General features: G+C 39.5%; 1 protein-coding gene across 2 annotated transcripts in view; it reads left to right on the top strand.

Moving 5' to 3' along the window:
• Window positions 1-4,401: 4,401 nt before the first annotated feature.
• The window catches only part of Flt3 (fms related receptor tyrosine kinase 3), an 80,184-nt gene continuing 69,739 nt past the window's right edge, over window positions 4,402-14,846 (top strand). For both annotated transcript variants that reach the window (XR_007108766.1, XM_047553271.1), the window contains exon 1: window positions 4,402-4,593. Coding sequence is in view for 1 of the 2 variants with exons in the window: in XM_047553271.1 (XP_047409227.1) it covers window positions 4,551-4,593 (43 nt within the window). In the remaining variant the exon portion in view is untranslated. The remainder of the gene's footprint in view (window positions 4,594-14,846) is intronic.

Raw genomic sequence — 14,846 nt, 5'->3', positions numbered from 1 at the left:
AGTTGCTGAGATTATAGGTGTGAGTCCCTGTGCCTGGCTTCACATCATTTTATCTGTAAAATTTCATATGCATCTCTAGAAAGACAGAAGCATTTAAAAATTACATAATACCATCACATGTACTTTACATACAATTTCTTAATATCAAAAATAAAAGCATTGATAACATTTTCCTGATTGTTTTACAATTATTTTTTCAGTTTGCTTCCCTGATTTTGCATCCAAATAATATTCTTACAATGCACATTGCAATTGCTTGCTATAGATACAAGATCTCTTAGGTTTCTTTTAATCTATGGATTACTCCTCCAACACACACATTCTTTTATTATAATTTTTCTTGAGCAAACCAGGTTATTTGTGCTATAAGATGTCCTATGGTCTAAAATTTTTCATTTGTATATCTGTGTCACTGTTGCCATGTTCCATGTATTTCCTATAAACTGGTAGTCGAATCTGGGCTCTTAATCAGATTCATGTGTTATTTACCTCATAGGTGCAAGTGTTATGTCAAATTTCCTTTTGTTATGACCATCATGCAGCAACATATAAAAAGAATTATATAGTTAAAAAATTAGGGCTGGAGGTGTAGCTCGGTGGTAGAGTATTTGCTTATTTGCCTAGCATGGACAAGATCCTGGGTTTGATCCCCAGCACTGCAATAAATAAATAAATAAATAAATAAATAAATAAATAAATAAAATAAAAGGAACATCAAACACCCACCACAGTGGTTAAAAAAACAACAGGATATTGCCAGTATTTTAGAAACCCCCATTTGCCTTACAAATAAGTCTTTTCTTCCCAGTCAATTCCAGAGGCAACACTATCCTCATTTTTGTGGTATTCTTTCATTTTCTTTAAAGTCCTTAGAAATGTATTTCTAGGAGAACACTGGTCTCAGCTTTATGTTTTTCATTCTACGACTCACTTTTCTCCCTTAACATTACAATTTTTTTCAACGTTATGATTTTAAGGTTCATTCATATTATTTCAGGTAACTGTAGCTCCTTCTGTTTTTCCTGTTATATAGTATTTCATTGTATGAATGTACTACAATTTATCCTTTTTGTTGGTGGGCATTTAGCTTGTTCCTAATTCTTTGACATTACAAAGGCTAATACTATGAAAACATGTTTAGACATGTCTCCAAGAGCATACATATATGTAAGTTTCTTTAAGGAAAGACAGTTGGGTGGAGGTACACATGTGCTCAACTTTACTAACTAATGCCAAGTTATTTTCCAAAGTGCTTATGCCAATTTACATTCCCATGAGCCATAAGTTTCCATTGCTTTGAATTCTTGTCAACACTTGATATTGTCATATTTTGCCAGTTGGTGGGTTCAAAACTTCTGATAGCAAGTATTAAATTGTCCTGCATAGTTAATATTTCCACTGAATTCACAAGAATCCTATTGAGATATTTCTTATTTTCAGGAAACATAAGCTTTAAATGACATTAAAGTATTTCATTTGTGAGCTGTTACTAAAACCATGACATAATTTTTGAAGACAGAGAAGGGGAAAGGGAGATATTTATATGATTTAGGGCTGGATACATTATAAGGTGTTGGTAAGATGAATGACTCATGGCTACGTAGCTGCTCTGCATCATGGTGCTAAGAATCTAGATAAAAATATATCCTTTGTGGGGCAAATGAAAGCCACTTCATTCAACCCAGAAAAAACTCTTCTGATTCCCCTCCCCTTTTTCTGAATTCATTCCTCCTTGTTGCTTCTTGCCCTTTTAGAGATTTATTTATGAGAGAATTCAAATCATAAACCCTGGAACCAAAATTTCACACTTGGGTGCATGTAGCTGGTTGTGTAATCTAAGACTCCTAAAGATCTTGGGTTGTTTTCCTTAGAGTGTTGCATTGAGGAAGAAATTAGATACTATATTTTAAAAAATATTTTGTTAGTTGATGATGAAGTTTTATTTATTTATTTATATGTGGCACCGAGAATTGAACCCAGTGCTTCACATATGCTAGGCAAACACTCTACCACTGAACCGCGATCCCAGCCCCTAGATATATATTTGATTCAACACGTGGCATACTTCTGAGAATGATGAGCATTTTCTCATCTTCCCCATGTTAGTCTATACCTCCTACTCCAAAATATTTTCATCTATTAAGTTTACTCTTTCTAGAATTATTTTTCTCCATCAATCTCCAGGGAGAATACAATGTGCATAGAAACCGTTGCTCATTTCTCCTTTCTCACCACCCTTTTCACAGACAGGTTCTGCCTTGTGTCTAACATTCTTTGCAAAAGCAGCAGCAACTTTAGGATTTTGTATCCTGAACAGTGCTCCACCCAAGCTGATGTTCTGAAACTTGTAATCATCTGATTCCTTTAAAATTTGTAGCAGTGAAACTTTAAATAAAAGGCAAAGTGTTAAATCGAGGCAATCAGAAGGCTCACAAGTCCACTTCTCTCCAATGACCAGCCCACCTCATTGCCTTATCTTCTCCTGTTCAACTTATTTCATGCTTCCTTCCTCCTGTTCTGTTTCTGACCTATAGTAGACTCAATTTTTTTTTTTTCAAAGACAGGGTCTTGCTGAGTTGCCTAGGTTGACCTTGAATTCTTGGGCTCAAGTGATCATTTTGCTGATGCCTCCTGAGTAGCTGTGACTACAGGTATGTGGCACTGTGCTCTGCTGAAATGTGACACTGAAAAAGAATTTTTTGAATGGTAAAATACACATACATTAAATTTACTTTCTTTTGTGTGGTGCTAGGGATCACACTCAGGGCCTGGCACATGTTAGACAAGTGCTCTACCACTGAGCCACACTGCCAGTCCCTTCTTTATCCATTTTGAAGTATACAGTTCAGTACTATTCAATACCTTCACATTGCTGTACAATCAATCTCCAGAACACTCTTTATTTTGCAAAACTGAAATTCTCCTTCTATTAAACATCTCCCGATTGCCCCCTCCCTCCAACCCCAGGTAACCACCATTCTACTTTGTGTCTCCATGAATTTGACTATTCTACTTACCTCATGTAATGGAATCATACAGCATTTGTCCTTTTGTGACCGGCTTATTTCACTTAGCATAATGTCCTCAAGATTCAACCACATTGTGCCATGTATCAGACTCTCTCTCCTTTTTAAAGCTGAAAGAATTCATTGTATGTATCTACCACATTTTCTTTATTCATTTGTCCATCAATGGACCCTTGGGTTACTTCCACCTTTTGGCTACTGTCAGTGATGCTATGAACACAAGTGTACGATATCTCTTTACGATCCCATTGTCAATTCTTTTGGGTATATATCCAGAAGTGTAATTGATGGGTCATATGATTTTTAAATATTTTGAGAAATCACTAGAGTTTTCCATAGTGACTATATCAGGGCAGACTTTTTTTTTTTGGTGGTGGTGTGGGGAGAATGGAACCCAGGCCCTTGCACAAGGTAGACAAGTTCTACCACCAAGCTACATCCCCAGCCCCATAGTAGACACATTTAAAGTTTCTATCATGCCCTAGAGGGAAAAATTATTGTACTGTAGTCTACATCTGAGAAAAAAGATTGTATGACTAGGAATAAACACTGTCAATGTTCGTACTTTATTAGAGAATGATCAAAATGATTAAGAGCAAGGAAATCCTATAATTGGAAGAGACATTATCGACCATTCGACCATTCGATCCAGTCATATACAAGAAGTAAACTGGGACTCAGAGAGCAAGTGTCTTGTGGAGGACAAGGGGTTAGTTAGGGGGAAAACCAGAACTGGTGTCCAGAGATTTCCAATCTTCAACCTGACGCAAAGAAAATAAATTTCAACACTAAATGTTGTGCTACAAAGAACAAGAACGGTGGAGTGGATAATTCAAAACACCCTTTGCCTGTTTTATTGGCGCTGTTATCCTCCCAGTTGTTCTGGTTGACATTGAAACCGAGCTGCTTTTCTTGATCCCGCTGCTGGAGTGGTCCTGGGCATCCTAGGAGATGGAGGGGGAGACAAAGGAAAGCAGTTCACAATTAAGATCTACAAAGCATGGAATAAGACCCACAAGAGCTGCCAGTGTGTGGCATGGATTCAGCACCCTTCTCCGGGCCTCAAAGATCCTCGCGCTCCACTAGGGAGGTTTGTGGTTCCCTATGTCCCCACGCTCCGGAATCCAAACGAGGGGGCTTGGGGACTTCTGGGGACAGCAAATCAGGCAGAGTCGCGGAGCCCGGGCAACTTCCCCGGCAGGACCGCGCCCAATCTCCCCCGCTGCAGTCGGGGAGCCCCGGGCGCAGCAGAGCGCAGGCTGCGGACCGCGGCGGGCACGTGGGCTCGGCCGCAGCGCTGCGCCAGGCACCGGCTATCCGCTCGGCCCAACCTCGGCGCTCCCGCCTCAGCCCCTGCCTCTAGGGAGAGGGTTCCTCCCCCCTTCCACTTTGCACCAGTCCGAGGGAATTTGCGGTCGGTGACGCGCATCCTTAAGCGAGCCACCTGCAGCGCGGGGCGCGCCGCTCGGGGCGGCATCGCAGGGTTGGGCTGGCGCGGCCTGGGGACCCCGGGCTCTGGAGGCCATGCCGGCGTTGGCGCGCCGCGGCGGCCGGCTGCCGCTGCTCGGTAAGGCCCTGCTCGCCTGCTCGCAGCCCCCCGCAGTCCCTGGTGCGGCCCCTCGGCCCCCACCCTGCACTGGGGACACGGGCGCGCGCCTCCTCCGGCCCCGCCGCCTCGCTCCTCCCCACGCTCGCTCCTTCCATCGCCTCCCGCGCCCCTCCTCTCTTTCGCGCCCTCCTGTCTCGCCCAGAACTTGCCCACGGCCCAGCTTTTCCCACCCCTCGTCCTCCTCCCTCTTCTAACGTCCCTTCTCGGATCACTGCCGCGGTCCCGAGCGGGCCCGTACTCCGCGGGCGGCCTCTCCGAGGCTCGGCGCCCGTTCGGGGCCGCGGCGTCTGCCAGCTCGGCCGGCACGCTCCGGTGGTGGGCAGTCATCGTGAGTCTGCGGCCGCAAGCTTTGCGCCAGGTGGCCCGGGACCACGCCTGAACCCAGCCCTGGATACAGTAGACTCCCGGGGGTAGGGGGTGACTTTAACTCTCTTTTGAGGTTTTGATTTATGGAGTGAACTCTAATGGGAAAAGGCGCCCGCATCCTCTCCCAAAGCGAGTCATCCCAAATAACGAACCCCACCCCCACCTAATTTCGGTTGGATCAACGACTAGTTACTTTGGAAATGTTATGCAAACAGGATTTACATATTAAAATACCGGCCGCCCCTTCTCCCTACATTCTCTTCTCCTAAGATTAAACCCTAATGGGATTTTCAAGGACTTTGAGGTCTGTCCTCCCAAATAATCTGCTGGGTAGCGTAGTAGTGATTGGGAAAAAAAAAAAAAAAAAAAAAAAATCTCTTTCCGATCCCGTTCACGTCAGTTTTCTGTTGGAAAGATTGAGAAGGTTGAATCGAATTTGGTTTGACAGAGACAGAGTTTTGGTAACCTGGGAGCTCTGGTCCCTGTCCAAGGGTGCAACCTTGGGACCGGTGCTCACCATCCCGGCCTCTTACCTCTGACCGACTACTGCCTCTCCTCCAGCTCCAAAATGATAAGATTCCAACTTGAAGTTTCTGTGATAAATAGAGCAAATATTAGCAGTATGGAAGTGTGCAGCAATTATTCCAATAGTTTTTTCCCAAGTAATTAAGAATTATAGAGTAATAAAATAAGGAGAAGTGGTGAAAAACAAAACCCCAAAGTTTACATTTCTTAAACATTTATCTTTACTAAGTAAATGTTTACATTTCAAATGTATAGCACGATATGTTTTTCAGATTCTGCTAATATGAGAAATTAACTTTCTGTTTTGTATAATAGTGCCTTTTCCAGTAGCATGAAAGACTTCTAAAGAGATAGAAGGGACTGGGATTGTAGCTCAGTGGTAGAGCACATGGAAGATCAATACTTGGAATAATATTTAAGCTACGTTGCTTCTTTTATATTTAGGAAAGATCTCAGAAACTTCTGTATCTCTCTCTCTCTAGATTTTTCTAAAAGTAGTTTAATTGGCATGCAGTAAATATGCACAAATCCTGAGTACAAATTCATTAATTTTCCTATGTAAATATACTCGCATAACCACTATGGGATCCAGATACTGAGCAGCTCTAGCTCCATCCTTTCTCAATCAGTATTCCCAAAGGTAGCCACCATTTGACTTGTAATATCAGATACTAATTGCCTGTCTTTGAACTTCATGCAAACCAAACCATTATTATGCCCCCTTTTATATTGTAAACACTACCTTTCATGAATGATGATGAAGTCTTGTGGCATTGGGAGAATGCCAATGGGACCTTATCTGCATCATGAACTGATACTAGAAAGAGAGGAGCATTTCAGTATTTCAATAACTGCGATACGATCTCTTTCATTAGTGTCAGAGAATTCATATTCAAAGTCTTGGATTACACGATACTGTAGCCATTCTTTGCTTTTGTTGCTTATTTTAACTTTATTTGCCCTCTTCTGAACTTCTAGCCCAAGGGACAATGAATCAGGAGAAGGTGGAGGGAAAGGACTCTGGGCACAGATTGGTTTGGATTGAATGGGAGACTCTTGTTAAAAGTCCCCTCAAACTCTAGAAGTCTAGTTCTGATTCTTGCCATCTAGATTTGGATTCACTGTTCACTTCTTGGGTACTTTGTGTCTATCTACAGTCAGTTATCTTACATTTAACTGGGAAGTACTTGCCATCCACTAAAGAATGATCAACTTTTTATAAATAAAAAAACACTCAGTAACACTTAGTTATCAGTTAAGATCTTTTTGTTGTTGTTGAATTTGTTGTTGAATTATGAAAAATAATCAGGTGATGAGATATTAAATATGGAGGAGGAAGACTTACATTTCCAGGGTAGCCTTGAGATCAGGAAAATGAGGAGAAAGCATGCATTAGGGAAAGAATCATTTTTACTTAACAAACTTCGCTGAATACCTATTTATTTGTTAGGCATAAAGGGTACAAAGATCAAAGAGATGGAAGTGGGGGAACTTGGGTATAAACAGTTTTATTCTGTTTAACAAATGCATGGTGTTTGCCCTTCCCCAGGAAAAACATTTTAGAATGAAACTTTCTTTTAGTTAGTTAAACCTTCCAAATGTTATTTTTATATGTTTTTGGGGGACGACAGAGGAGGTACAGTAATTCCAACATTTACTTTGATCACCAAGGATCTACAGATTATAAATAGCATGCTTCAATGAAGGAAGTTTCAAGCAAGTTAGAATAGGAATCCTAGGCATTTTACCCCCTAAGACTACTTTTAGATGGATAGATTGCATTGATTGCTTATGGGAAAGAAAATGCTCTTTCACTTAAAGTAAAACAAATGGATTGTTCCAGCGTTAAGTATGGTCATCTTTCACTTTTGGGCAAGAAGCACTTCTTTTTTTTTTTTTTTTTTGAGATGGGGGTCTTGCTATGTTGCTTAAGTAGGGCCCCAAACTTAACCTCCGGAGTATCTGGGATTATAGGTACATGCCACCATACCTAGCAAGAAACAATTTTCCAAACATTTTATAAATGATTCTTGGAACAAATTTGTTGACTACATTTTATTCTGAGAGAGCATTCGGGCTCCCTGGAGAAGCCCACAGGATAGCTACACTTTGGTAGTATCTGCATTTCTGTGGCTTCTCTCCTGCTTTCATTCTCTAATGAAGCTCAGAAAGCATGGCAGGAACTTCTATCATGAAAGATTGCCATCTTGCTGACTCCCCAAGTACCCGCCAGGCATCACCCTAATCTTCGGGTAAAGATTTTGAGTTGACAAAAAAAAAAAAAAAAAAAAAAAAAAAGTAAATAATCTCAAGAGTATTGCATTTTTATCATTTTTTTTTTCTTGATTTGAAAGGGACTTTACAGATAATAGGAGTAAGAATTCAAAGAAGGGAGGCCAGAAATTGGCTCAGCCTTTTTTATGGCTTGATCTTGCTACTCTGCTGTGTCCTTCATTCATTCTGTAACAGCATCTCTTGTGACTCACATGGTAGGTGGTTTGTCTGAGTGGAGCTTTTTGGTTTTCATCAGATGACTTTGTGAACTTAAGTTTTCCCATAACTTCCAAAAAAAGTTTTAATCACTTCTCAGGTAGCCATAGTTATATGGTAGGAAGTTTTTCTGTCTTTGTGGGTGCCCATGGATTTAAACCTAAGTGATTTACTTTAGATCAGTGCTTTCCACAGTTGTATCCTCAGTGGTCCCAAAGTGAGGAGAGCTTTTGTAGAAGTTGCTGGTGGTCGTTAATTTGACTCATGCAATATTGTTCTTTGGGTACCAACATATGTGAAGGAAATATAAAAATAATATAAAGTACACACAAAGTGTTCTTTTGTGGCTAGAGGAATTGCATAAGATCCTAAAAGAGGAACTCTTGGTATTTTTTAGGTTAAACAGTAAGAATATTTTTTTTTCGCTGCTGTCATTATAAGGTCAATTGATAGCCAAGAATCCTCTGTAGAATTATTTACAGTCTATGCTAATGCAGGATATTGCCATTATTTCTTTCAAATTGTGTGTTTTGATGGTAAGATATTCACCAAATTCAGTTTTTAGAAAGTTTACTATTTGAGGTATGATTTTCCTAATGTTAAATATTCTGTTCTTGGAGGCAATGCAGATACATATATTAGGAATAACAACACAGGAAACATGTGCTCTTTACTGTGGCTGGCAATTTTTTTTGTTCTGAAGTTCCTCTTTTGTAAAAAGAAGATATCTTACTCCTTCATCAGGTAAAAACCAGAGCATGGTTGCATTCCTTGTTAGGCAGGTGCTTTGCAGAAAGAAATATATGAAGTCTGAAAAAAAATCATCAGGATGCAGTCAGTCAGTAAGATTTGATTTCCTTCCCTCCTTTTTTCCCCTCCTTACTACTTCCATAGAGGCTTTTGAATGCTCTCCATATACAGGACTTGTGTCAAATGCCTTACAAGGGCTGCAGGTGTAGCTCAGTAGTAGAACACTTGCCTAATACATATTAGGCCCTGGGTTCAATTCCCAACACTGCAAAACCAACCAAACAAACAAACAAACAAATAAAAAACACAAACTGGTTCCTGGCCACAGAGAACTACCAGTCTAATAATGGAAGTACTGGTGGGAAAAGGTCAAATGCACAGAAGGAAAATTGTGGTACAATATTGGAAATATGCACAGAGACTTGACCTCTAATCCAGACAGAAAATAAGGCAAAGCTTACAAGAGGAGGTGATGCTAGAGCCACGGTTGGAAAGACCAGTGAGAGTTGATGGAGAAATCAGAGGGTAAGGACATTCCCTACAAATAAGGTGTCAAATAACAAGGCTCAGCGGTAACAAACATGGAGTAGATGGAAAACTATTATGCCATTCTGGATTGCTGAAATACAGTGTATAGTCTCCAGGATTAGAGTAATTATCATTTATACAGTTATAATAGAAAATCGTTCTAAAACTGTGCAGAGGACAGCTTTAAAAAAATTCAGGGTTGTCTTAGCATCCTGTGTAATGAAAGTTTTGCTAATATGGTAAGAAGGTTTGACTTTATCCTGGATGGATTCCAGGGGTCCCGGTGTCTGTTGTGTATGTGCGCGCACGTCCCTACTCGTACCTGTATACCTGCGCGCTTGCGCATGGGTGCTGCTTTTATCTAATTTTGGAGAGAGGATTAATTGTTTTCATTAGATTTTTCAGAGGTATCTGTGACTCAAAAAGGGTAAGACCATTGCTGACAGTTGTGGAGGGTTTCAAACAAAGCATTTGTATTTTAGAAAGGTAACTCTGTTGTCTGTGGAGGATGGATACTGGGTCAACAAGCCTGTATCCCTCAGGACGGTCGCCCAGGAAGCTGTTGGCCGTAATCCAGATCAGGGAGAACCACGAAGGCTTTAATCAGATCAAAAGTAATAGAGATGTGGAGCTGAGGATAGATTTGAGAATAATCCAGAAGTCAGTGATGGCCTTGGCTTGCTTGGGTGAGGGAAGTGAGGATAGGGGGGAATCAAACCTAGCCTCTGGAGAGGGCTTGGTGGTGTGCACTTGTAGTCCCAGCTACTTGGAAGGCTGAAGCAGGAGGATCTGTTGAGCCTGGGAGTTTGAGGCCAGCCTGGGCAACATGGTGAGACCCTGTTGAAAAAAAGAGAGAAAGAGAGAGAGGAGGAATGAAGGAATGGGGGAGGGAGGGAAGAAAAACAAGAAGGAGGAGGAGGAGGAGGGATGGGGAGAGAGGGAGAGGGAGAGGGAGAGAAAAGAAAGGAAAGAAAAGAAGACAAGAAAGGAAAGACTTGTGAGTGAGTTTCTGGCTTCCATGACGGTGGATGTGTTGATACTAACTGAGGGAGAGAGATAGAGGTGGGAGTAGGCTTAAGGATGAAAAGGTGAGTTTGAGTTTAAAGTTCTTGGGCGGCTACCAGGTATGTAGCTATTCACTCTTCACACAGAGATTTGAGTTTTGAACTCATGAACACACTGAATTTATAGAGAAAAAACATGGAGTGGATGAGGAGAGCAAATGGGACCTTAGTCTACTGCCCTCGTTTTCCAAATGAGGAAAATGGGACTTGAAGAGGTTAAATCATTTGCTCAAATTTAAAGTTATCAAAGTTAAACTTTTAGAGGAGGGGCTTGGAACTCAGAATGTAGGTCTCCAACTCTTACCCAGTTCTCTTTGCTTCACAAGACTTGACTTGAAAATGAAGTATCTTGACATTCTTGTTTGTTTTGTAACATCTAAGTCCATAACTCTTTCAGTGGAGAGTAGCTCTTACCTTAACCTAAAGTTGTATTTTAATGCTAACCACCCCCACCCCCTTGATAATCCTTTAGGAGCTTTTTTACAATTCCAAAGCCACACTTATTGCTCCAAATGAATTTGAAACTATAATCTGGGAATTTCCACTAGGGTTTTGAAATAGATTCTTGGAAAGAACCTTAATATTGATGATGGCAAATTTTCCTCTGGCTTTCTTGAAAGTAAGGTTTATTGAGGTATGATTTTACATGGTAAAATTTGCCTTTTAAAATTTTATTATTTTTATTTGTGTACTGGGTATCAGACTTTTATGGATGCTCTACCATTGAGCTACATCCCCAACACTTTTTATTTTTTATTTTGAGACAGAGTCTTGCTAAGTTGCCCAGACTGACCTTGAACTTTTAATCCTCCTTCCCTCAGTCTGCTGAATAACTGGGTTTACAGGCATGTGCCTTCACATCCAGTTAAATTTTGCCTTTTTAAATGTATAGTTCTATGGGTTTATTTAAACTATGTAATGGCCACCATTATCAAGGTATAGAACATTTCCATTCCTCCAAAAAGTTCTCTTATGTTACTTTGTAGTTAACCCCAACCTCCCATCCCCAGGAGTCTCTCTCCTGTTGCTATCATTTTTCCTTTTTCAAAATGTCCTCACAGTAGCTTGGGAGGCTGAGAGGCAAGAGGATAGGAAGTTCAAAGCCAGACTCAGCAATTTAGCAAGGCCCTAAGCAATTAGTGAGACCCTGTCTCTAAATAAAATATGAACAAAGGGCTGGGGATGTGGCTCACTGGTTAAGCACCAGTGGGTTCAATCCTCAGTACAAAATAAATAAATAAATAAATAAAAATAAAAAGTCATATAATTAGAATTTAATTTTTTAAAAAATTTTGAGATGGAATTTCTCCAGGTTGCTCAGGCTGGTCTTGAATTCCAGGTGATCCTCCCAACTCAACCTGCCAAATAGGTGGGACTATATAGACTTGGTGCTCTGCTATATGAGTGGAATTGTACAATAAGTAGCCTTTTGAGTCTGTTTATTTTACATAGGGTAATTTTTGAAATTTATCCATGTTGTGATGCATCAGTAGTTTTTCCTTTCTGTTGCTGGGTTGTATTCTAATGTATGGATGTTCTGTTGTTCATTTATCTGTTAAGCAAATGACTGTTTATTTGCTCTCAGTTTCTGTCAGTTATGAGTAAAACAGCTATAAGAATTAGGATACAGGTATTAGTGTGAGCTTAGGTTTTGATTTCTATTGATGCAATAACTAGCAGTGGTACTGTTTTGCTGTATTGTATGCTAAGTAAATGTTTAACTTTATCAGAAGCTGACAAACTGACTTGAAAAGTGTTTGTGCCATTTTCATTTGCCCCAAGAATGTGTGAGAGTTGCAGTTGCTCAACATCATTGTTAGCATGTGGTATTGTCAGTTTTCTGTTTTTGTTTTTTAGCCATTCTAGTAAGGGTGTAGCAATATGTCATTGTGGTTTAGATTTATATTCCCTAGTGACTAATGATATTAAGCAACTTGTACTTGTTATTCTATATTTTGTTTGGTGAAGTATCTCCTAAAATATTTGGCCTTTTTTTCTTTTTCTTTCTTTCTTTTTCTTTTTTCTTTTTTGGTACTGGAGTCGAACCCAGAGGTTCTTTAACACTGAACTACATCCCAGTTCATTTTATTTTTAATTTTGAGACAGCATTTTGCTAAGTAACTGAGGGCCTCACTAAGTTGCATAGACTGGTCTTGAACTTACAATCCTCCCGCCTCAGCTCCCCTAGTTGCTGGAATTACAGGCATACACTACCATGCCTGGTGTTTCCCATTTTTATTGGGTTGTTTATTTCCTTATCATTGGGTTTTAAGAATTCTTTGTGTGCTATGGATATAAATCTTTTATCAGACATGTGTTCTGAAAATATCTTCTTCGGTGTGTGGCTTGTCTTCATTTCCTAACAATGTCTTTTGAAGAACAGAGGTTATTTCTTTTGATAAAGTCTACCAGTAAAGAAAAATTAACCTTGGGCTAAACATACTCTGATCATACATTACCAAACTTAAAAACTAGACCTGAAAAGAACAAAGTTTTCACAACGAATTTAATTTCATACCAGAAAAATTTAAAAATATTTAGCAGAATGCTAAAACATTGGACACCAGGGAAAATTCACAATGTCTAGCACCCAATTTAAAATTACTAGATGAAGAAAGAGAAAAATTCAACCCATAATAAGGGATTAAAACCAATCATCCAAAACAGTTCCAGGAATGATATAGAATGTGTAATTAGTAGGCAAGAATGTTAAAGTAGTTATTATAGTGTCTTTCATTATTTCTGAAGATTAATGAAAGACTGTACCTGTTAAGTAGAGACATACTAAATATTTAAAAGTTACCCAAATTGAATTTATGGATATTGAAAACTATAATTACACTGAACATGATTAGTAGCATATTAAGTACTGCAGAAGAAAAAATAGAGAATTCAAAAGCATAGCAATAGAAACTATTCAGAATGAACAGAGAATTGTGGACCTGTAGGAGAACTTCAGGTGGTCAGATATAAATGTAATTAGAATTTTGAAGGAAAGTAAAGAAAAAGAGGAGAATAGGAAGAAAAATGTTTGGAGACATAATGGAGGAAAAATTTCCAAATCTGATAAAAATGATAAATCCACAGCTCCAAGAAGCCCAATGAAACCCAGGTACATGATTTATGAAGAAAACTATCAAAGGCCCATTATAATCAAATTGTGTAAGCCAGCAATAGGGCTGGAGTTGTGACTCAGTGGTAGAGCGCTTGCCTAGCACATGTGAGGCACTGGGCTCGATCCTAAGCACCACATATGAATAAATGAATAAGATAAAGGTCTATCAACATCTGAAAAATATGTTTTCTTTTTTTTTTCCTCCCTGCCGAGGGATGGGGCATTCAAACTCGGGTCCTTGCGCATGCTAGGCAAGCACTCTCCAACACGAGCTATTCCTTCAGCTCTTGAAAAATATTTTTTAAAAAGACAGTGATAAAGAAAAATTCTTTTTCTTTTTCTAAAATATTTTTTTTAGTTGTAGATGAACACAATATCTTTATTTGTTTTTTTAATGTGGTGCTGAGGATCGAACCCGGTGCCTCACACATTCCAGGCAAGTGCTCTACCAGTGAGTGACAGCCCCAGCCCAAAGAGAAATTCTTAAAACCTTCCAGAGAAACACGATCATCCATTCAGCAGCTTCTTGTCATAAACAATGTAAGCCAAAAGATACTCTTCACATCTTTAGAGAACTGAAGGAAAAATAGCATGAGTGTAGAATTCTTTTTTTATGGGAGGGTACCAGGGATTCAACCCAGGGGCACTGGACCACTGAGCCACATCCCTAGCCCAATTTTTTTGCATTTTATTTAGAGACAGAGTCTCACCGAGTTGCTTAACACTTCACTTTTGCTGAGGCAGGCTTTGAACTTGAGATTCTCCTGTCTCACCCTCCTCAGCTGCTGGAATTACAGGTGTGCACCACCATACCCACTTTAGATTTCTTTATCTAGGGAAATAGTTTTTCAAAATGAAGAAGAAACAAGTACTTTTTTAGATGTACAAATATTGAAAGAAATAATTACTATCAGACCAGCATAATAGGAAATGTTAAATGCAGACCTTCAGATAGTAGGAAAATAATATCAGTTGAAAATCTAGATCTAGGCAAAGGAATGAAAAGCACTAGAAATGGTAACTGCATGAGTAAATATAGACTTTTTATAAAAAAAAAACCTTTAAAGGAATTATTGACTGTTTAAAACAAAAATAACAACAGCATCTTGTGGATGTTTATAACTTATGTGGGACAATGCCATAAAACCCAAAAGGGATGAAAGGGAAATACATATTGGTGTTATGCATGAAAAGGTGTAGTATCACTTAAAGGCAGACTGTTAAAGAAGGAATGGGTGCTGCAGACCCTAGAACAACTACTAAAATAACACAAAAAAAGCATCATAAGTATTAACTCAAGAAGGGAAATGAAGTCAAATTAAGAAGAATTCACTTATTCCCAAAGGAGACAGGAAGAACTGAAAAGGGAATTA

This window comes from Sciurus carolinensis, chromosome 5 (genome assembly GCF_902686445.1).
Source record: "Sciurus carolinensis chromosome 5, mSciCar1.2, whole genome shotgun sequence".
Taxonomy (NCBI): domain Eukaryota; kingdom Metazoa; phylum Chordata; class Mammalia; order Rodentia; family Sciuridae; genus Sciurus; species Sciurus carolinensis.
This window is presented reverse-complemented; position numbering and strand designations above follow the sequence as displayed.